The sequence below is a fragment of the Capricornis sumatraensis genome, chromosome 3 (assembly GCF_032405125.1).
Source record: "Capricornis sumatraensis isolate serow.1 chromosome 3, serow.2, whole genome shotgun sequence".
In the NCBI taxonomy this organism is placed as follows: Eukaryota; Metazoa; Chordata; class Mammalia; order Artiodactyla; family Bovidae; genus Capricornis; species Capricornis sumatraensis.
In genome coordinates, this window is record NC_091071.1 from 160,248,126 (window position 1) to 160,270,178 (window position 22,053).

Here is a 22,053-nt window from a genome sequence, read left to right on the forward strand (position 1 = left end):
CACATCCTCCCCCCTCCCCCACCGCCCAAATACAACAATAATAAATGAACATGTCGTTTCCATGGTTAGATGCGTTTGGAGCACTTCATCTGCAGAATCCATTGAACTGGACGTTGTCAGACAGTTAGAACAAATAAAGACTAGCATGAAAGTGTTAGTCATTCCTTGTAACCCCACGGACCATAGCCTGTCAGGCTCCTCTGTCAATGGAATTCTCCAGGCAAGAGTTCTGGCCATTCCCTTCTCCAGGGGATCTTCCCAACCTAGGGTTCAAACCCAGGTCTCCTGCATTGCAGGTGGATTCTTTATTGTCTGAGCCACCAGAAGAGTCCAAGTCTGAGTGATATACAGAGGTTCATGAGCATCACCTACTGCCTTGCAGACCACACAGACCACAAGTGATTTTAACGAATCAGAGAGCAGCGTCGCTCTGGTCAAAGTAGCCACGTACCCAAGGGGGTTCGATTACAGTGGCTTCTAGCAAATTGCAGCTAAACCACAGTTGCAGTTGACTTGTACATTACAAGCAACACACTGAGCAAAGAAAACTGGAATTAGCAGGCATCTTTAAAATAATGAGAAGAATGACTGGAGTACTTACATTCAAATGTCAGGTGCCCTACTGAGTCTTTTTTCTCATTTGAGCCTTACCTTCGCCAAATGCTATGACCTTCTGAATCATTGCTGGCCCCAGGGCTGGGAGGGTGACTGTTAATAAAGCAGTAGGTTATCTTTATGCTAAAAATGGCTACAGGCTTTTTCCTATAAACCTGCTCCAGGGGTTCCCCCACTTTTGAAGTGGACTCTGCTCTGTGACTCTCTGCACATTCTGTAAGGACAAATCTGTATTGCATCAACTACCTGAATGAATATTGGGGACATTTTCTCTGGGGAAGTTTGGTGTCTGTAACTTTCCAGGTAATTTCCCTTATCTGAATAACTTGAGTGAAAACAGGTCTAAGCACACAGCCTGATGCTCTGGGGGTGGTGTGACATCCTTGGGCTATACAAGCTCGGTTGTGTCCCCGGGTGTTTGTACCCCTGAAGCACATACTCCTGTCTTTTCCTGCTGTCGTGTAGGGCTGGGTTTGACTGACAAGAGCACAGACATTAAATCATGGGCTTAAGTCACCCCACCACTGATCTTTAAATCGCAGCTCCATCACTTCCCAGCTGTAGGACCTTGGCATGGGCCTCGACTCGGGAGCCTTAGTTTCTTCATCTGTAAAATGGGCATGTCTGTAGCCTACCGCTGAAGGCTGGTGTGAGAATTCATGGAGTCACTCCACAGAGCATGCTTTGCCTAGTGCCTCATGCTTAGTCCCAGAAAATGTTTGTCATTATTCCTGGGCATCAACAGTGGAATTCTGTGTGATCGCTTCATTTTTCAGGGGCTGAGTTGTGATGGTCACTTCAGTTAGCTGGGCTCAAGAGAGCTTCCTTGTGCTCAGTTCACCCCGTGTTGAACCATCACCTGTTCTGCAGGCATTTGGTGAAAAAAAAGAAAAGGAGGTGGGGGAGATGAGTGTTTTGGAGACCCATGTGTGCACTATCTGCATCTGAGCCCATCTGAACAGATGGCTGCTGGTATGGTCCATACTCCTTTTGGGCAGCCCTACAAGCCATGCTGGGGTTTCTTTTCTGAAACCAGAGCAGGTTTCTCTCCCCACAGGAGCCCCATTCTTCCCCCCGAACCAGAAGGGAAGGTCCCCTTTCTCTTTTCAGGATCAGGCAAGAACAACGTTCCATTGACGACGTGAATGGAACGTTTCTTACCCGGGACGCTCTCCCTGCTATAGACGCGGGGCCCTTTCCTCTGTCCCTTGGCTTCCAAAGACGATGACTCACGTTCTCTTTAGGCAGCCCAGGGGCCCTGATTCCAGTAAAAACTGACGAAGGGAGGGGGGCTGCTTGGTCTCAGGGTCTCTACACCAGGCCGTTTGACCTGTGATTTTTTTTTTAAATTAATTTTTATTGGCGTATAGTTGCTTTACAATGTGTTAGTTGCTACTGTATAGCAGAGTGAATCAGTTATACATACACATATACTCTGTCATAGATTCTTTTCCCATTAAATCGTCACAAAATATTGAGCAGAGTTTCATGTGCTATATAGTAGGTCCTTATTAGTTATCTATTTTATATATAGTAGTGTGGATATAGCATCCCAATCTCCCAATTTATTCCCCTCCCTTTCCCCCTTGGTAACCATAGGTTTGCTTTCTACATCTGTGACTCTATTTCTGTTGTAAATAAGTTCATTTGTACCGTATTTTTGGATTCTACCTATAAGCAGTATCATATGGTATTTGTCCTGTGGTTTCTGACAGGTCCACATCCTAGAGCTTTCCCTGCCTCATTGACCTCCGGGCCTGCCCAAAGATCCAGCAGCATCCTCTTTACACTATATCCCTTTACCTTGCTTCATTTTGAATTAGGACACTTAGCATCACCTGGTCCATTTCCATTATCCTGGATACAGTCTGGTCTCCGTCGCATGGGAACACATGTTCCAGGAGAGTAGAGACTCTGTCTTATTTATTGCTGAGTCCCCAGCTGCCAGCACAGTGCCTGGCACACAGTAGGTGCTCAAAAAATGCTCACTGAATGAACGAACAGATGGATGAATGCAGGCTGAAAGCCACTTCTGGTTTCCCTCTAACAGCCAGAAAGTGCCTTTCTGACAAATGGATAATTAGAATCTAGCTGCAATTATTCTGGGCTTCCAGCATGACCTGAGGTTAGATCAGTCAATGGACTGGCACGGTCCTTCTGTGGTCTGGCAACCTAGGGACACCAAGTTTAGGAGCTGGTCCCTGCTCTCCAAGCAGACACCATTCAGCTGGGTGCCTTGAGACAAAACTCACAAAGGACACAGTAAGATGAATCCAGGTAGAGAAGTACAGCTTTGACGGTGGTCGGGACTGCTTGGGGGCAGGTCTGCGGGGAGCAGGAGGCCAGGTGACCGAGTGCCTGTTAGCCCCACAGCATCGGCCCTTCAGGTGTGTGGTTTCCTGGTGCTCTTGTGCAGAGTGTACCTAGAAACCACGCTGATGTTTCCAGGAAGTACACACCAACTGCTTGTTCTCTGTAGGTTCTTTCCCTCTTCCCTTTCTATCTCACTGTTTCTTGCAAATTAAAAAGCAAGTCAGGAAGCAATGTTAAAAATAATCAAACCACAGCTAAGGGAAAGATCTAGCAAAAGAAGAAAAGGGAAAAAAAAAACAGAGAAAAAACCAAGCTGAGTATTATTCCATAGTGTTTCACATCCAGGCCTTGAGATTGTTCATTCTGTGGGAACTTTGGGGACCTGGGGGAGTTAATGGGCCCACGTGACTTGCCTCTGCCATTACTTAAATGGGCCATAAAGGTTAACATTGGCTCTCTGGTCACAAACTGGAAAAAGCCACGCTCTAGGGAAGGAAGAATGTTAATAAAAAGAGAAAACCCACAGCTCCAGGTTCCTACCTTGGAAAGGCTCCTAACTTGTCAGGTTAACTCCTCTCCATAAGCAAAATCAGCTCCAGGCGTCAAGGGGTCCTGAGCAGAAGGAAGATATGAAGACCCCAAGCATGAGAAATGGGGTCCCCGATAACCCCAACTCACTAGCCTACCATGGAAGTGTCTTGAGGGAAGATTGGGAGAGTTTCTGAGAGGCTCTGTGCCTCAAGGTTTGGGGCTGGGCAGGGGCCAGTCAAGGGTCTGGGGGCTTGGAGAGAGAAGGAGATTCTTTTCAGAGGGGGGTCATGGCCATTTCAAATTTTTCAAGGTTTCCGGTATACGAAAACAGATGTCAAAACAGGGCCATTGCAGTGTATTTTTAAATACTTACACTCAACAGATTAGCCCTTTTAATATACAAGCAAACAAGCCAACTGTATTATTCACAGGCTAAACCTAGGACTCATTAAAAGTAGGAATTCAGAGAGTGCTGTAGGTGGCAAAGATGCACACGGGCCGTGTGTGTCTCTGGCAACATCTTCTTTCTATTCTGTCAGCAGATCTCGTTGACACTGTGGGCACCTCAGTGATGGATACTGTCAATATTCTCTTGTCGCCTAACACAGGCTCTAAAACATTCAGGCTCACTAGTTGAAGTACGCTGGCTTCGTTGCCCCATGGAGCGTGGCATGTTAGTTCCCTAACTAGGGGTTGAACCCGTGTCTCCTGCGTTGGAAGGCGGACTCTTAACCACGGGACTGCCAGAGAGGCCCCTGTCAATGGTCTAAATCTGAGTCCTTCACATAAAAGTCGGGGGGACTCTCCTCCCTTCACTCAAGTACTTCGAGCGATCAAACCAAGGCGGTTAACATTTGTTACTGTTCGTCCTGCTTTGCTCCCAAGAAGACACAGAGGGGCCTCCTCTCCGGGCCCGCCTACAGGTCCGGAGGGTGGGGCGGCCAGGGATGAGTTGGCAGCCTGGTTGCTGGCTCCATGGGGCCTCTCCAAACACCAGGGTTTGTTCAGGACATTTTCTCTGAGTCACCCCTGGTGATAAGCACAGGCAGGAGCCTCTAAGCAAGTCAGGTTTTAGATTCGTACCCTTGGAGGTTTGATTTCAGAATTTGCAAGTTCCTTAACAAATCTTTTGCAGCTTTGACAGAACTGTAGTCATTCTGGGAGCCAAAGCAGCAGAGACAACAATAAATAGAAGGCGGAACCCAGAGGGAAGCTTTATTCTTTGATTGCATTTTTTCAACCAATATTTATTGAGCCCCTTCAAAAGGCTGTGCCCCATGCTCAGGGCCGCCGAAACAGTGGTGAGCAAACACACACCTGGTCCTGATGGAGCCCACCGTGTAGTGGGGAGGGTTGGGGGGGATAGTGGGGCTAAGAACCCGATCTGAAAACCGTAAAGCCACTGCAGTGGCAAATGCTCTAAAGGAGAGGTGCATGCGTATGTGCTAAGTTGCTTCAGTTGCGTCCAGCTCTTTGTGACCTTATGGACCTGTGTGGCCCTTGCAATAAACCTTGCGCTTGTGTGTGCTCAGTTGCTTCAGTCGTGTCTGACTCTGCAACTATGGCCCGCCAGGCTCCTCTGTCCGTGAGAATTCACCAGGTAAGAATACTGGAGTGGGTTGCCATGCCCTCCTCCAGGGGATCTTCCTGACCCAGGGATCGAACCAGCATCTCCTGCATCTCTTCTACTGCAGGCGGATTCTTTACCATTGAACCACCAGGGAAGCCCCGGAATGAAACTTTCTCTGCTCCATACTCTGACTTTTCAGTTAGTTTGGTCTCACCATGTGTTGGGCGAAGGAACTCGGGTTGGACCGCAGGGCTTCTGGGTTTCTTAGGGTCTTTATCTTTCTAGCAATGGGAAGTCTCTGAAAGGCAGGGAGAGGAGACTGAGAATGCCAGAATCATTTTTGCATTGGGAAAGATCACTGGCTGCAGAGCTAACTTTTCTGAAGGTAACTTCTGTGCAAATCCAATAAGCAGGATCAGTATTCAGTCACTAGAAGTAGAAGCTGGCACCTTACATCTGGATCTGGGTTTGAATTCAGCTTCATGCTTCATTTCTGGCCTTGGATACGCTGGCACTTCATAGCTTAAGCTTCCTCATATATTAAATAGGGATAAAAATACCTCCTTTTGTTGTGAGGGTCAAGACAAGTAAATAAGTAGCCTTGCCTGACATACCACAAATTCTCCTTGGGATCTGAGAGAGTAGAAACCTACTTTGATATTATATAGGAGATTAAAAAAGCTAGAATTCAGCAGGTCATACGGACTTTCAGCCTCATTTGGAGAAAACACTTTGGACGTCACCTGAACTTCACCTTCCTATAGAATGACAGTCTGGAAATACCGACTCCTGATTCTTTAAACAACAACAACACAACAACCACTTATTAAACTGTTTGTACAAGGGGCTGCAGTCACGCCTTCTGATTTTGGCATTTATTAGATGCTAGACCGTGGAGAGATGAACAATCAGAAAACACACAAACAAGTGAGCATTACAAACATAGAAACAAATGAGGAAGCCATTGGCTGTGTGTTGAATGCATTTGTTAGTGATAAGTAAGAGATGGCTGGGTGTCACACTTGGTCACAGTGGGGTTGTGAAGCCTTCTGTCTTGGTCAGTCCAGGAGTGGACATTTCAGTACTCTCCTCTTCTAAACAGCCAAGGATCCAGTTGCCTTGGCGTTCCTGCTGATGTTAAGTCAACGGTCTTGTCAAAAAGACTCGGAAGTCAACTTTCTAAGGCTCCCACTCACTCATGAAGAGACAATGTGAGCTCCAAGGAGGATGTGAAATATATCAAAACATTTAAAAATTCTTGAGTTTGTAATGACATGGAAAAAAACCTTGCTCACCGTTGCAAGGTGTTAGGAAACCAATATATTATTTTGAAAGTTTGTGAATAAACAGAAGGAATCAAATAGTCACTCTGCCTTTCTGATATGAACTGTGCTAAACAGTGGCTGAGGGCAAGTTTTTCTTTATAAAAAACATTTTCTTCCAGCCGATACGTGAAGAAGGAAGAACAGAGTTAGACTGTCACCATTTTGTAAACTGTAACGGATTAATAAATCTAGACACTAATCATCAAGGGCTATCAATGTCATAAAAAGACAGAAAGACATTCCCCTCCTCCTCCCCCACCCATTATATGGAAGAACACAAAGATAAAATTTGGCCAAAATTAAAAAAAAAAAAAAAGCAACTGGATACAAGTGAATTAGACCCAACAATGCATTTTTTAGGAAACAGAGGATAGAGAAAAATGTTAGATGATGTAGACAATGGTAAATGACATGACCAAGGGCCCAGTTCCTAAAAGAAATTAATTGAGAGGAAAAAAGGAGATGGTGGGGACTTCTTTGTGGTCCAGTGGTTAAGACTCTAAGCCTCCAGGGCAGGGGTCAAGGGTCCAATCAAAGGTCAGGAAAGTAGGATTCTGCATGGTGCAGCCAATAAAATAACATAAAATTAAAAAAAAAAAGAGGAGATAGAAGGGTAACCATAGACTAAAAGAGATTTTACAATATGAGACACATTACTCAATTGCAAGGTGGGTATTCAAATAAACTGTAAAAAAATTTTTTTTAAACATTGACAATTGGAACTTTGAACTCTGATGGGATATATGAGGATTTTAAGGAATTATTAATTTTTTACATGTGCTAATGGTTTTTTCGAGCCCATGGACTGTAGCCCACCAGGCTCCTCTGTCCATGGGATTCTCCAGGCAAGAATACTCGAGTGGGTAACCATTCCCTTCTCCAGGGGATCTTCCCGACCCATGGATCGAACCTGGGTCTCCTGCCCTGCAAGTGGATTCTTCACTGTCTGAGCCACGAGGGGAGCCTAAGTTAAACATTCATTGGCCAAGCCAAAATCTGTCAATCCTTTTCTCTCACTATTAAGCACGTTATTCTTACTAGTAATATGAAGTCTCATTTGGCCGAAGCGTCCAGTCACTTTGACTGGAGATCTGGAGGCTAGCCTCGGCAATAGGAAACCTGGATTCTAATCTTACTTTCCTATTCGCTGGCTGAGGGACTCTGGACTCTCTGGGTCTCCCTGGATACTCCTTGGGGAAACGAGGGGCAAGAATGATTTTTAACATCCTGCTGGCTGTGGATTCCTGCATTGATTAAGAGATTTGAGTTCTGCAGTCTGACTGTCTGGGCCAACCCATGTATATCCAAGGGTAAATTTACTTAATCCTCCAGAGTGTTGGCTTTCCGATTGTAAGAACCATAAGGCTTACCCTTAAGGGATCTTGTGAAGATTAAGTGAGATACAAATGCACTCATTCCATAAACACTGAGCATCCAGCCTGCAGGTCTGGGAGGGGCAAGGGGTGGAGCAGAGAAGAAAACACTGGGGTCCAGGTCGTTTGGAGCCTAAAGGGAGATCCCAGGGAAAACACAGAAAACACTAAAGAAGGAATAGGATTTTATTTACTTTATAACAGTGGGTCAAAGGTGGGGGTCTCCGATAAGATTAAGGGAGTGAGCAGGGCTTGAACTCCCTTAATCTCTTCTAGAGTAGCAGGAACGGGATTTTAAATAGCCAGAACTATGAAGAAAACACAGCACAGCCATTTCACTGAGGGTGACTTTCCTGAATGTGGAAATATTCACGGGGAAATGTTGCAGATCCTCCGGGCTGCAATATTAAGTAGGTTGATTGGGCTTAGAGAAGTTGCCTGCAGTGGGTGCATGGATGACATGGCCTCCCACGTGTAGCAGTGGTTCTTAGCCAGCTGGATTGCACCTCCCTCTACCATGACTCCACACTGAGCAACGTCAGGGAATTTTCGCTTGCCACAACAACACGGCATGGGGTGGGGAGGTCATTCTGGCATCTAGTGGGTCAAGGCTGGAGATGATGTTCAATATCCTACACGGCACAGGACAGCCTCCACACCAAGAAATCATCTAGTCCAAAATGCCAACGGAGGCATAGCGGAGAACCCCTGCTATAGAGTGTACAGCCCCGGCAAGGGTTCCTGACTCAAGAGGGAGCTTACTGTGTTTGGGATCCAAATGGAAATCCCGTGTGGCCGAGTAGATTAGGATGAAGTGAGAGAGGTAGCCTGGGCTAGACGGATGGAGAGCTGTTTAGGACACAGGGTGATGAACTCTGAATTATCCCCAAAGCAGTGGGCAGCCCTTGAACCCCTTCAGGCAAGCGGAGGAAGGCAACCCAAGTAATGCGCTTCGCCTGCAAGTGGGGCCGCAGTAACTCCTCCCGGCCAGCAGAGGGCGCGAGCCGACACTTGGCCTCAGGCCGCCCGGGGCGGGCCTCTTCTTGCCGTCCCCCCTTCCTCGTCTTTTCCCCTCAGGAGAAGTCGGGAAGGCGGCGGCGGCGGCGGCGGTTGTCCCACGACTGTCGGGCCGGTTCGCGTGGCCCGTCAGCCCGCGCTCCGCAGCGTGTTCTCCTCGCGCTCAGCTCGGTCGAGTCGAGCCGCAGCGGCCCGGGTCCGGCGCGGGCGGCGCGCGCTGACGGAGGGCGGCGGCCGCGGCCAGGGCGGCCGGTGGGACCGCGGGGTCCCCGGCGCAGCGCCGCCCGGCTCCCGGCCCTGCCGGCCTCCTCGCTCGGCGCCGCGGCCATGGCGGCCAGCGCGAAGCGGAAGCAGGAGGAGAAGCACCTGAAGATGCTGCGGGACATGACCAGCCTCCCGCACAACCGAAAGTGCTTCGACTGCGACCAGCGCGGCCCCACCTACGTGAACATGACGGTCGGCTCCTTCGTCTGTACCTCCTGCTCCGGCAGCCTGTGAGTGCGGGGCGGCCGGGCGGGCGGCCGGCCCGTCCTCGGGCGCGGGGGGCGGTTGGCCGGGCGGGGGCCCTCACGGGGCTCGGGGCCATGGGCCGGGATGCGCTGGGCCCGCGGGGCCGGGGATGCGCTTTCGGTTTTCGCCGGGCGAGGGTCCAGGCCCGGCGTTGCGGGGCGGGGTGGGTAGCGTGGGTGGCTGGGGCGTGGGCGGGGTCGGGGTTGGGAGAAGGGCGCCCGGGGTGAGCATCTCTGGTCCCCGCGGAGCCGGCGCCTGCCCGCCTCCCTCGGGCCTCCGCTAGCCCGGGCGCGCTGACCCGATGGAGCTGCAGTGGGAGGACGAGAGGAGGCTGGGAGGGCCTCGCGGGTCCTTTGTGTGCCCCGCCTCTCTACCGGGGCGCGGCGGTCCCTAGCGAGGCACCTGCTGGGCCCCCGGTAGAGGGGTGGTGGGTAAGGCTGGGGTGGGAGAGAGAGCAGGGACGCTTAGCCTGTTTTTTGGACGCTTAGCCTTTTTTTTTTTTTTTTTCCTTCTCTCGGCTCCGGAGTTCCTAGGACACTGAGAAAGCCAGCACTTAGAAATAGTAGCGGGGTTAAAATGTTCTGATGGCAGGGATGGGAATCCCAGGGGAAAAGTTGAGTGGAGGGGAGGGGGTCCGCGTTTAATTGCGGGAGAGGGAGGCAGAGAAAGCAGGAGTGAGATTGTGGGACTTCAGCTTTATGACCCAAAGAGAGTCTTGAAGAGTTGGCGTAAAGTTTTGAATGGAAGTAAGGGCTGACTAGGAGCTGTGTCATTGTCCATATGGTGGTGGTGTTATCTGTAAGATTTCTCAGTCAATACCCAAGTGTCCTGGCTGTACACAGAAACGAGAAGAGATGGAAAGACAGTATTGTTTCAGGAAAAGGGAGACTGCCGTCTTGAATTACTGGGATGGTTTGTATTGGTTCCCCTTTTCTTCATTAAGCTGCTTTTTTTTATTAAGATGTTTGTTGTTGAGATTGAAGGTTTTTTTTTTTTTTTTTGAGAGTTTGCAGTTGATTTTGGAACTAAGTTGTTTTTATACACTAAATTATCTTGTAAGTTACTAACGAAGAGGTAATTACTAAATGGTCTTAAAAACCTTTGTTGTATCAAACATCTACATAAGTTCTTTTTTTTGTTTCATTGTTTGAAATCAATTATTTGATCTCCCCATTTCTTCAGAAACTTTGTAACATTAATCTTGAGGCAAAGTGTATAATATGTGAGAAAACGAGGTTTGTTTTTTTTTTTGAAAATGTAAGACATGCCCAGTAATGTACGATTTTTCATCTTCCTAAGTTGGGCAAAGATGCATCATTAGTCTCCCATGATGATTATTTCTTTAACATGTTTATTGGGTGCCTACTAGGTTCTCTGTAAAGCCTTGGGGAGTGCTGATGAATCGAGCAAGGTCTTTTGTTCTCTTGGTGCTTACATTCTTGTTGGGGAGATGGTAACATAGTAAGTAATCAAATGAGAAAAATGTCAGGGGCAAGAGTGCACTGAAATAGTAAGGAGGAGAGACCTTCTCTGAGAAGTCACTTTTAGATTGTAGGATCAAGAAAGCACTCTGAGAAGTTGATAATTAGTGATGTTACTGAATTACAACAGAATCCTAGAGCTGGGTAGTGTTTAGGAGATAGTCTGGTTCATTCTTTTCATTTACAAATAAAAACTTTGTGGGCAACTTTGGTTTTAAAACAAGGAAGGCTATATAGTCCAGTTTGTTTTGAGGGTAGTATGTGACTTTTTGCATAGTAAGTATGCTGTGTTTTTACTTAACACAAGGTCCTTTAATACATTTAAAGTATTTGATTTGAAAAAATGTCCAGTCTCATCACTTATGGCAAATAAATGGGGAAAAACAGGAAACAGTGGCAGATTTTATTTTCTTGGACTCCAGAATCACTGCAGACAGTGACTGCAGCCATAAAATTAAAAGATGTTTGCTCCTTGGAAGAAAAGCTGTGACAAACCTAGACAGCGTATAAAAAAGCAGAGACATCTCTTTGCAGACCAAGATCCGTATAGTCAAAGCTATGGTTTTCCCAGTAGTCATTGGCATGTGAGAGTTGGACCATAAAGAACTGATGCTTTATGAAGCATTGATGAAGACTTGATGCTTTCAAATTGTGGTGCTGGAGAAGACTCTTGAGAGCCTCTTGGACAGCAGGGAGATCAAACTAGTCCACCCTAAAGGATATCAACCCTGAATATTCATTGGAAGGACTGTTGCTGAAGCCCTAATAACTTTGGCCGCCTGATGCAACGAGCCAACTCATTGGAAAAGACCCTGATGCTGGGAAAGATTGAGGGCCTCAGGAGAAGGGGGCAACAGAGAATGTGAGGTTGGATGGCGTCATCACCTCAATGAACATGAGTTTGAGCAAACTCCAGGAGATAGTGAAGGACAGGGAAGCCTGGTGTGCTGCAGTCCACAGGATCACAGAGTCAGACATAACTTAGGGACTGAACAACAACAATGTATATATATTTACTCTTCTGGATATCTGACTTTTCTGTGTATCTGTTTATAAGTATGAATTTATTGCTGCAAATGTGTAATATGAAGAATTATTTACAAGTTTCTTCCTAGAGTGTTGGCATTTCAGAAACATTGTATATGAGAGGCTATCTCATTATACATGACAATTGTTCACTTTAATGACATCTAATGTGTAACGGATAGGACTCCATATCTGTTCAGTTGTAAATCTGCAAATATTTATTGCTTGGCCTATTTCGTGTACTATGGGAGGCACTGGTCCTGTTGGGATCCCACTGTATTTCAGGTGCTTGCATTCTCAGTATGGAAACAGTTACAATATATTGTAATACTTCATTTCTTTGAATGAGCTATCCACGAAATGTGTAAATGAATAGGGAAAGCTTCACAGAAGACTTAATGGCTGATCGAAGACCTTTAAAGATAAGAGCCACATGGCAGTGGCCCCATGTAGTGAAAGAACAAATACTAATGCTTATGAACTGGATAAACTTGGTTTTGAATCCTGGCTCCACTTATTAGCTGTGTAGTGTTGAGAATATCACTCAGCCTCTATGAGTGTGAATTTTCTCACGTTTGAAAGGCAAGGATGAGGTTTACCTTATGCATTTTGGATGTAGGTTAATTTTCAATATTAGAGATATTGTGTGTCTGACATCTCACATGACTCCTGGGATATATATTAATAATAGCTGCCCAGTAGGTGAGAGACATTATTAACAAAGGGAACAGGACATTCCATGAGTAGGGAACAATATATGAAAGATGATAAAATGAGAAGCACCTTTAATCAATTTGGATTCTTTAGATTTAACTCAGTGTGACTGAAGTTGGTTTAAAAATATGAGGGGAATGTATTGTTTGTCTTAAAATGAGACTTTATGCTCTCATTTAATGGTGTTGCCTAGATTTCCCTCATTCAAAGATGGCTGCTCCCAGCTGCCTTAATTTATATTATTATTACAACTCTTCCAGAAATTCTACAACTCATTCTGGATTAGGTTAGGTCATATGATTGCATAGAACCAGTACCTTCATTGGATATGTTGTATGATGATATTATTGGAATAACAAAGATCCCAAATAGAATTCCCAAATCAGAAATGTGGGATCCTTGTAGAGGAAAGACTGGATCCCAGATCAAATGTCTACTCAGAAATTCTGAAATAACAATAATTCCTGAGGATTTTTTTCTTTGAAAAGCAATAATATAGGAAAATACTTGAGGAATAATAGCTATTGAGTTTAATGATAATTATGTCTTTGATACTTAGATGATGTGCTGTAATTGAAAGAATATGAATTATGAAGTCAGATTTTGACTCTACCACTAGCTTTGTGACTTGAAAGTGAAAGTTGCTCAGTTGTGTCCAACTCTTTGCGACCCCCTGGACTGACTATACAGTCCATGGAATTCTCCAGGCCAGAATATTGGAGTGGGTAGCCTTTCCCTTCTCCAGGGGGTCTTCCCAACCCACGGATTGAACCCAGGTGTCCTGCATTGCAGGTGGATTCTTTACCAGCTGAGCCACAAGGGAAGCCCAAGAATACTGGAGTGGGTAGCCTATCCCTTCTCCAGGGGATCTTCCTGACCCAAGAATTGAACTGGGGTCTCCTGCATTGCAGGTGGATTCTTTACCAACTGAGCTATTAGGAAAGCCCAGCTTTGTAACTTAGGGCAAAGTATTAAGCAAAGGCAAAGTATTGAGCAAGACCACTATGTGTGGGTTGGCCTGGATCCATCCCCTCAGCTTCTTTATTTGTGAGAAGAGGCTGATAAGATATAGATTGTTTGTTCAGAGGATTAAATGGTACACCTCACTGAATATTAACTGAGTATATATTATTTTTGAGCATGGGGCTAAGCAGGGAATATACATACATGAGTTGAGGCATGTTGGCTGCCTTTTAGGAGCCTTGATGTGCCTAGAAAATGCTGATACACAATAAACGGTATCTGCTATTATGAATTTTAAGATAGTCACATGCCTTTTTATTATTTTGCAGTATCTTTGTTAAATAAATTGAACGAGTATCTTGTTAATATTACTAGACTCAGAGTTGATCTTTTATTTCCTGTTTTTTTTTTTTTCAGATGATTGCACTCTGTGCTAGTATGATGCTTATTTAAAATATGTAACTGAATTACGATTGTGAAACTTTAAAATAGACTTCAGATTTAGGTATGTTAAACTGTCGCTGAGGTAGAAAGGGAGTGTTCTACAGATTGATTTGTCATTCTTGCTGCTTCTATCTATGGAACTATTCAGACTTATAAATGGCATTCCATTGTAGCCAACATAAAATATTGCCTTCATGTTAATGAACTTATAGTTGATGAAAAGACTAGGTTTAGACCAAATTATTTATTTTGCTGAGATTGTTAGCATTAATTAATTGGTAAATAATATAAGAATTGTTCTGTACTTAAAAAATGATTCATTTAGTTTGCAGAGAGAGTTTAGATAAAAATAAAAAATAACATTTGAGAAACATCTAGGCCAGCTGCTTAATACCAGCCCATTTATGTAGACAGTACATTTAAACTTGGAATTTCACAGGTGGATAAATGTAAACGGATAGTAACTTATACTCAATTTTGTGTGCATTTTGAGTCTTATGATAAATCTTTATTAATAAGAGTTTTTACTTTAAAATTAAAGTTGGGCAATTGAAAACAGGCATTTGTTTTTATATATTTACTAGCATTTGAGTAGGTTGACTCAAATACCCTTTTGGACCTCTATGTATAATATTCAGAACCTCATGGATGTCACAAGTGGCAGTTTACATCCCTAATTCCCTTTTCATGTTTTTTGGTACACTAGCAAAATATGTACCATTTTCTTGCCTGGAGAATCCCATGGATGGAGGAGCCTGGTAGGCTGCAGTCCATGGGGTCGCTAAGAGTCGGACACGGCTGAGCGACTTCACTTCCACTTTTTACTTGCATGCATTGGAAAAGGAAATGGCAACCCACTCCAGTGTTCTTGCCTGGACGGGGGAGCCTGGTGGGCTGCTGTCTGTGGGGTCGCACAGTCGGACACGACTGAAGCGACTTACCAGCAGCAGCAGCAGCATGGGTACATTCAGTGAAATATTTTGACAGTGTAGTACAATTTCAGTTTAAGTGGGAAAGCTATTTTGATAACTTTTTCAATTGTGAAGGGCAGAGGTTTTTTTTAAGTAAATATTAAGTCCAGGCACTAGTACATGTATCCAAGGGATACAAAAATTAAAGTATATAAAAGAAAAATACGATAATAATTACTAGCTAGAATTACTAAGTACTCTTGTGTCAGGGGTTATTCTAGTAACAGTCATAAAGAAAAGTAGTGTAATCCTTAACAACTTTAAATTGTAAAGTTAGCTTATACTCTAATGCTTATTATAAATTGTTGTGAATTCTGTATTTGGGGGATTTAAATGGTGGATTTTACTTCATTGGATATTAAAGGGCAGGACAGGTAGTTTATTAATGTATTGTGTATTTTTGTGGACTTATGTCATGCTTTTCTTTAGTAGTTTTAGCTAGCTTCAAATGTCTGCTCTTTGAATTTCTTCAGAAACTATTGTTATGTGTTGTGAGTGTGATGAGTTCTGGTGTGATTGGTTCTGATATTGATATATTGATTCTTTTGAATTTGGCACATCTGTCCTGTCAGGAATTAATTATTCTGCTATTTTCTGTGTTTGAACTGTAATTAAAACCCCTCATCCCATGTGTTCAGGATTGATAGTGGTTAGCTTTATCCAAAAAGGCAGTGAAAAAAGACAGTGATAGTCTTTAGGTTTATCAAAAAAGACAGTCATTAAAAAACATACACACAGGTAAAATTTAGGTTTTTGAATTTTAGCATGTAATTGTTAATTTGCCAGAGCATTATGTAACACCTAGGGCTTTTCCTTGAATATGGTTTCACTGATGAGATTTTTGTCCCTTTGATATAACTTAGACTCACTTTGTGTTATAAAAGATTTTTAGAATTTTGAGCTACTTTTAAAGCAGTTTGAGTGCTGAATTGCTCTAGATCTCTTTTCAGTTTAGATGTTTTACATTTTTTGTCTACAGTTGAGTAACAGCTTTTCATAGTGACTATTTGGTGGAGTTTTTAAAATACTTCATTTTCATGGAAACAGTTCTTACTGAAGTGTGATTGTTTTATATAATTTTAATTTAACTGTATATCTATCAAATAGAGCTTCCCTGTTGGAACAACCACCTGCCAATGCAGGAGATTCAGATTCTTTCCCTGGGTGGGAAGATCTCTTGGAGAAGGAAATGGCAACCCACTCCATATATTCTTGCCTGAGAAATCAGTGCAGAGAAGGAGCCTGGCAGAAGAGCCTGGACGGAAGGTCCATGGGTTCTCAGAGTTGGAGATGACTTAGCAACTGAACAACAACAAAAACCTGCCAAATACTATACCAAGTAAATATAGTTTAGTAGTATATGAAACAACTCTAGATAAGCATAAGACTCAGTTGAAAGGAGCAAGAGATAGGACCTTCTAGCATGAATGTTCATTGTGGAATAGACGTTTGCTGTAGGTTTTTTAGCAGGAAAGATAAACGTGGATTCATTCAGCAAACTGATTGGGAGAGACTCTTCTTAAGTGTTGTGAGCACCTCCTGTCTTGGTGTCCTTTGGCACCCAAGGGATGGTGACATCATTTGACCTTAACTTGCTACCACAGCATTTTTATATTGTTTGTCTATGTTCTTCTTTCATTAGTCTGTGAATTTGGTTCAGTGTGCTTGTAAGCACTTTGGCCTTTAATCAGTTTGAGGTAGTGATTGTATCATTTATCTAAGTAAATTTATATTAAAATTTTAAATATTATTAGTGAGTTGTATTACAAATAAGAATTAAAGCATTCTTTTAAGGAACTTGCGGACTTCTGGACCTCAATTTAAATATTTTGCCTCTTTAGAAACTTGTGTATCTAGTTTCAGTACACTCTTTGGAAAATAAGCAAATACTGAAAGTGATAATTTTCTGTCTTTTCTGTACAACATGTATAATGCTTACATTCTTAAGAAGCTTCTGTGGAGCTATTCAGTACTAGGTGCCATTATTTTGCTTTCTCTGCCTCCCTCTCCCGCAATTAAACGCGGACCCCCTCCCCTCCACTCAACTTTTCCCCTGGGATTCCCATCCCTGCCATCAGAACATTTTAACCCCGCTACTATTTCTAAGTGCTGGCTTTCTCAGTGTCCTAGGAACTCCGGAGCCGAGAGAAGGAAAAGCAGGAGTGAGATTGTGGGACTTCAGCTTTATGACCCAAAGAGAGTCTTGAAGAGTTGGCGTAAAGTTTTAAATGGAAGTAAGGGCTGACTAGGAGCTGTGTCATTGTCCATATGGTGGTGGTGTTATCTGTAAGATTTCTCAGTCAATACCCAAGTGTCCTGGCTGTACACAGAAACGAGAAGAGATGGAAAGACAGTATTGTTTCAGGAAAAGGGAGACTGCCGTCTTGAATTACTGGGATGGTTTGTATTGGTTCCCCTTTTCTTCATTAAGCTGCTTTTTTTTATTAAGATGTTTGTTGTTGAGATTGAAGGTTTTTTTTTTTTTGAGAGTTTGCAGTTGATTTTGGAACTAAGTTGTTTTTATACACTAAATTATCTTGTAGTAAGTTACTAACGAAGAGGTAATTACTAAATGGTCTTAAAAACCTTTGTTGTATCAAACATCTACATAAGTTCTTTTTTTTGTTTCATTGTTTGAAATCAATTATTTGATCTCCCCATTCCTTCAGAAACTTTGTAACATTAATCTTGAGGCAAAGTGTATAATATGTGAGAAAACGAGGTTTGTTTTTTTTTTTGAAAATGTAAGACATGCCCAGTAATGTACGATTTTTTTCCCACTCAGTAATGCATTTCCCAGGTCCACCTGATCAAATCGATGGTTGTCTAGGAATACACACCTTGGATTCCTCTACTGTATATAAAAAAGAGAAATCGTTCATAACTTTGGGTACTTTGTTGAATAGGTTCCTCCAGACATCCTTTTCAGCCTCACTTATTAGAGCTGTTGCCCTAAAAACACCTGCTTGGACATGACGAGAATGAAATTTATTAACTTAGAGGAGGGGTGGGACCTTAATTGAATTGTTCTATATATGGGGAATGAATTTTATGTTTGTTTTTAAGTCAGAATGTGTTTTTCCAAAGAATCTTGCGTAAGACATGGTCTCCTTTTGATTGGTATCATAACTGTCTTTTACAGGGAAGGAAGTCATAATTACTCTTTGCTTTTATTCTAGTTACTTAGCTTAAGAGATGAATTAACAAATTGGAGCATGGTGTAAGAAAATTGGTTAGGATGATAAGGAGATTTGAAATTCTGAATGAGCGGAATATCTCCAGGGACCAGAAGTATATTAGCTTAAAGAAGAAAAAACTAGGCAGTGGGGGTATGGAGCTGTACATGAGGTCACTGTCTTTGAGTAATTTAAGACCTTTATGCAGAAGAGCTTCCCTGATACCTCAGTTGGTAAAGAATCTGCCTGCAATGCAGGAGACCCCGGTTCGATTCCTGGGTTGGGAATATCTGCTGGAGAAGGGATAGGCTACCCACTCCAATATTCTTGGGCTTCTGTTGTGACTCAGCTGATAAAGAATCCTGCAATGCTGGACACCTGGGTTCAATCCCTGGGTTGGAAGGATCCCCTGGAGAAGGGAAAAGCTACCCACTCCAGTATCCTGACTTGGAGAATTCCATGGACTGTATAGTCCGTGGGGTTGCAAAGAGTTCAACAGGGCTGAGCCACTTTCACTTTTTGTGCAGAAAAGGTAATAGGTTTTATTCTGTAGTTCAGTTCAGTTCAGTCATTCAGTTGTGTCCGACTCTTTGCGACCCCATGAACCACAGCATGCCAGGCCTCCCTGTCCATCACCAACTCCTGGAGTTTACTCAACTCAAACTCATGTCCCTTGAGTCAGTGATGCCATCCAACCATCTCATCCTCTGTCGTCCCCTTCTCCTCCTGCCCTCAATCTTTCCCAGCATCAGGAGCTTTTCAAATGAGTCAGCTCTTCACATCACGTGGTCAAAGTATTGGAGTTTCAGCTTCAACATCAGTCCTTCCAGTGAACACCCAGGACTGATTTCCTTTAGGATGGACTGGTTGGATCTCCTTGCAGTCTAAGGGAGTCTCAAGAGTCGTCTCCAACACCACAAAGCATCAATTCTTCGGTGCTCAGCTTTCTTTATAGTCCAACTCTAACATCCATACGTGACTACTGGGAAAACCATAGCCTTGACTAGACAGACCTTTGTTGCCAAAGTAATGTCTCTGCTTTTTAATATGCTGTCTAGGTTCTGTAGAGGGAGATACAAGACCAGGTATGGAAGTCATAGTGAAACATACATGTTTAGGAAAAGAAGAAGGATTTTTCTTGTAGTGTTAGGTTCTAGAAATTCTTATTCTTGACCCATTTCTGCATTAAATTTTGCAACATCTTTGATGGGGAAAGTAAGAAAGTCAGCAGAACTAATAATGTGGGAAGATGGGAAAACTTCCTCATTTCTCTCTTCAAGTCTTTATCTCTTAATGAATCTTGGTGGCTCTGACTTGGAACGTTTGTGTTCAGAGGTACTTCTATAAAAGAAATTGCTGATGTGTAGTAGAGTCTTGATATTTTTGAAATATGAGAAATTTGAAATTTTAAAAAATTCCTCATATTTTCCAGAAATGTTTTTTCTTCAGTTAAAGAATACAGCAGTTAAAGAATACAGTGTGTGTATGTGTCAAATTTCATTTTGAAGGGAAAGAACCATTTATTTTCCATATTTTATGTTTATTTTTAAATTTAATTTTAATTAAAAAAATACTTGCACATAGTTTAAAAAGGCTTATACTGAGCAACAGCAGTCACCTCTTCCCTTTCCCCATTTCTGTTTATCATGGACAGTCTGTTCCCTTCTCTTTTTTACCTTTGTATTTCTAACTAACATGCATATAGCTTTTTTTTTCAAATTTGGCTTCTCTCTGCAAGAGTGAAGATAAGGCTTTGGCCCTCTTAACACTCCTCTCACTTTCCATGTGTACTCTGCAGCTACTCCTTCAATAGACTATCACAGTTTTGGTTAAATCACTAAGTATTTATCTTATTGCATTATGTGCATACTGTCTCAACTAAGTCATACAGTTTGTTACTGTTACATACATACTGTCTCAGCTAAGTCCTACAGTATGTTACTATTATGTACATACTGTCTCTGCTGCTGCTGCTAAGTCACTTCAGTCATGTCTGACTCTTTGCGACCCGATAGATGGCAGCCCACCAGGCTCCGCCATGCCTGGGATACTCTAGGCAAGAACACTGGAGTGGGTTGCCATTTCCTTCTCCAGTGAATGAAAGTGAAGTTGCTCAGTTGTGTCCGACCTTAGCGACCCCATGGATTGCAGCGCACCAGGCTCCTCCATCCATGGGATTCTCCAGGCAAGAGTACTGGAGTGGGGTGCCATTGCCTTCTCCTACATACTGTCTCAGCTAAGTCCTATAATATGTTACTACTACATTTTCTTTCTTTTATAAACTTTACTCCCTGAAGTTTATAATTGTCTAGGTTTCTTCATTTGCTTTGTTTTCCATGTGGATTTCATTAATACTTCCCCACATGAAATTATCTCTGGCTAGGGTATGCACCTTTTTATAGGATGATCAGATGTGTCAGATGCTGGGTGCTTCTGTCATTTTGGTCTGGAGATAATGCGCTCTAGGCCTGCTGTGCAGCTGTTGTGTTTGAACTTTCTTCTACCTTAGTTCTGGAAATTCCCATCATGCCTAACCTGTATTGAAACCTCTTTTTCCAGCATACCCACATTTCCATTAACCTCTTGATTAAAGGTTAATGGGAGATAATTTTTGAGATCTGCGTTGCTGATCTGCCCTCATGTTAAAATTAATACTTTGTGTACATTCACAAAGGTGAAAATACCCTTGGAGTTTTTAAGACATTGCTTCATTGTCTTTAAACCTTCAGTATTGCTGTTGAGAAGTTTGATGCTATTCTTACTAGTCGTTCTCTGTGCCCCATTTTCCACTCCCTCTTTGGGAGTATATATGATCTTTCTATCCATGCTTTTTTCTAGTTCATAGATTTTTTTTTTCTCCAGTCTTTTTGGGGAATAAAGAAGTCTGACTGTCATTCTAAGTGCCAGGTTGAGGGAAGGGATGGGGACATAGAATCTATTATTGTTTAGTGTGCAGAGTCTCAGATAAACCTCCAAGTTTTGGCATAATACCAAGTAGCAGTCCTCAGCTGTGCCAGAGTGTATTTGGTATAGGCTCTCCAGATTAAATAAGCAGTTAGAAAGCATTACTGACTCAATGGACATGAAATTTGAGCAAACTCCGAGAGGTAGGGGAGGATGGAGGAACCTGGTGTGCTGCAGACTCAGTTCAGTTGCTCAGTCGTGTCCGACTCTGCAACCCCATGAATCGCAGCACGCCAGGCCTCCCTGTCCATCACCAACTCCCGGAGTTCACTCAGACTCGCGTCCATAGAGTCAGTGATGCCATCCAGCCATCTCATCCTCTGTCGTCCCCTTCTCCTCCTGCCCCCAATACCTCCCAGCATCAGAGTCTTTTCCAATGAGTCAACTCTTCACGTGAGGTGGCCAAAGTACTGGAGTTTCAGCTTTAGCATCATTCCTTCCAAAGAAATCCCAGGGCTGATCTCCTTCAGATTGCACTGGTTGGATCTCCTTGCAGTCCAAGGGACTCACCAGAGTCTTCTCCAACACCACAGTTCAAACGCATCAATTCTTCGGCGCCCTGCCTTCTTCACAGTCCAACTCTCACATCCATACATGACCACGGGAAAAACCATAGCCTTGACTAGACGGACCTTAGTTGGCAAAGTAATGTCTCTGCTTTTCAATATGCTATCTAGGTTGGTCATAACTTTTCTTCCAAGGAGTTAGCATCTTTTAATTTCATGGCTGCAGTCACCATCTGCAGTGGTTTTGGAACCCCCCAAAATAGTCTGACACTGTTTCCCTGTTTCCCCATGAAGTGATGGGACCAGATGCCATGATCTTCGTTTTCTGAATGTTGAGCTTTAAGCCAACTTTTTCACTCTGCTCTTTCACTTTCATCAAGAGGCTTTTTAGTTCCTCTTCACTTTCTGCCTAAGGGTGGTGTCATCTGCATATCTGAGGTTATTGATATTTCTCCCAGCAATCTTGTTTCCAGCTTGTAAATGTTTGTTCCAGTCCAGCGTTTCTCATGATGTACTCTGCATATAAGTTAAATCAGCATGGTGACAATATACAG

General features: G+C 43.4%; 1 protein-coding gene across 4 annotated transcripts in view; it reads left to right on the plus strand.

Moving 5' to 3' along the window:
- The first annotated feature begins 9,071 nt into the window (after positions 1 to 9,071).
- AGFG1 (ArfGAP with FG repeats 1) overlaps positions 9,072 to 22,053 on the plus strand; it is an 80,626-nt gene continuing 67,644 nt past the window's right edge. For all 4 annotated transcript variants that reach the window (XM_068967364.1, XM_068967366.1, XM_068967367.1 and 1 more), the window contains exon 1: positions 9,072 to 9,238. In XM_068967364.1, the coding sequence (XP_068823465.1) occupies positions 9,072 to 9,238 (167 nt within the window). The remainder of the gene's footprint in view (positions 9,239 to 22,053) is intronic.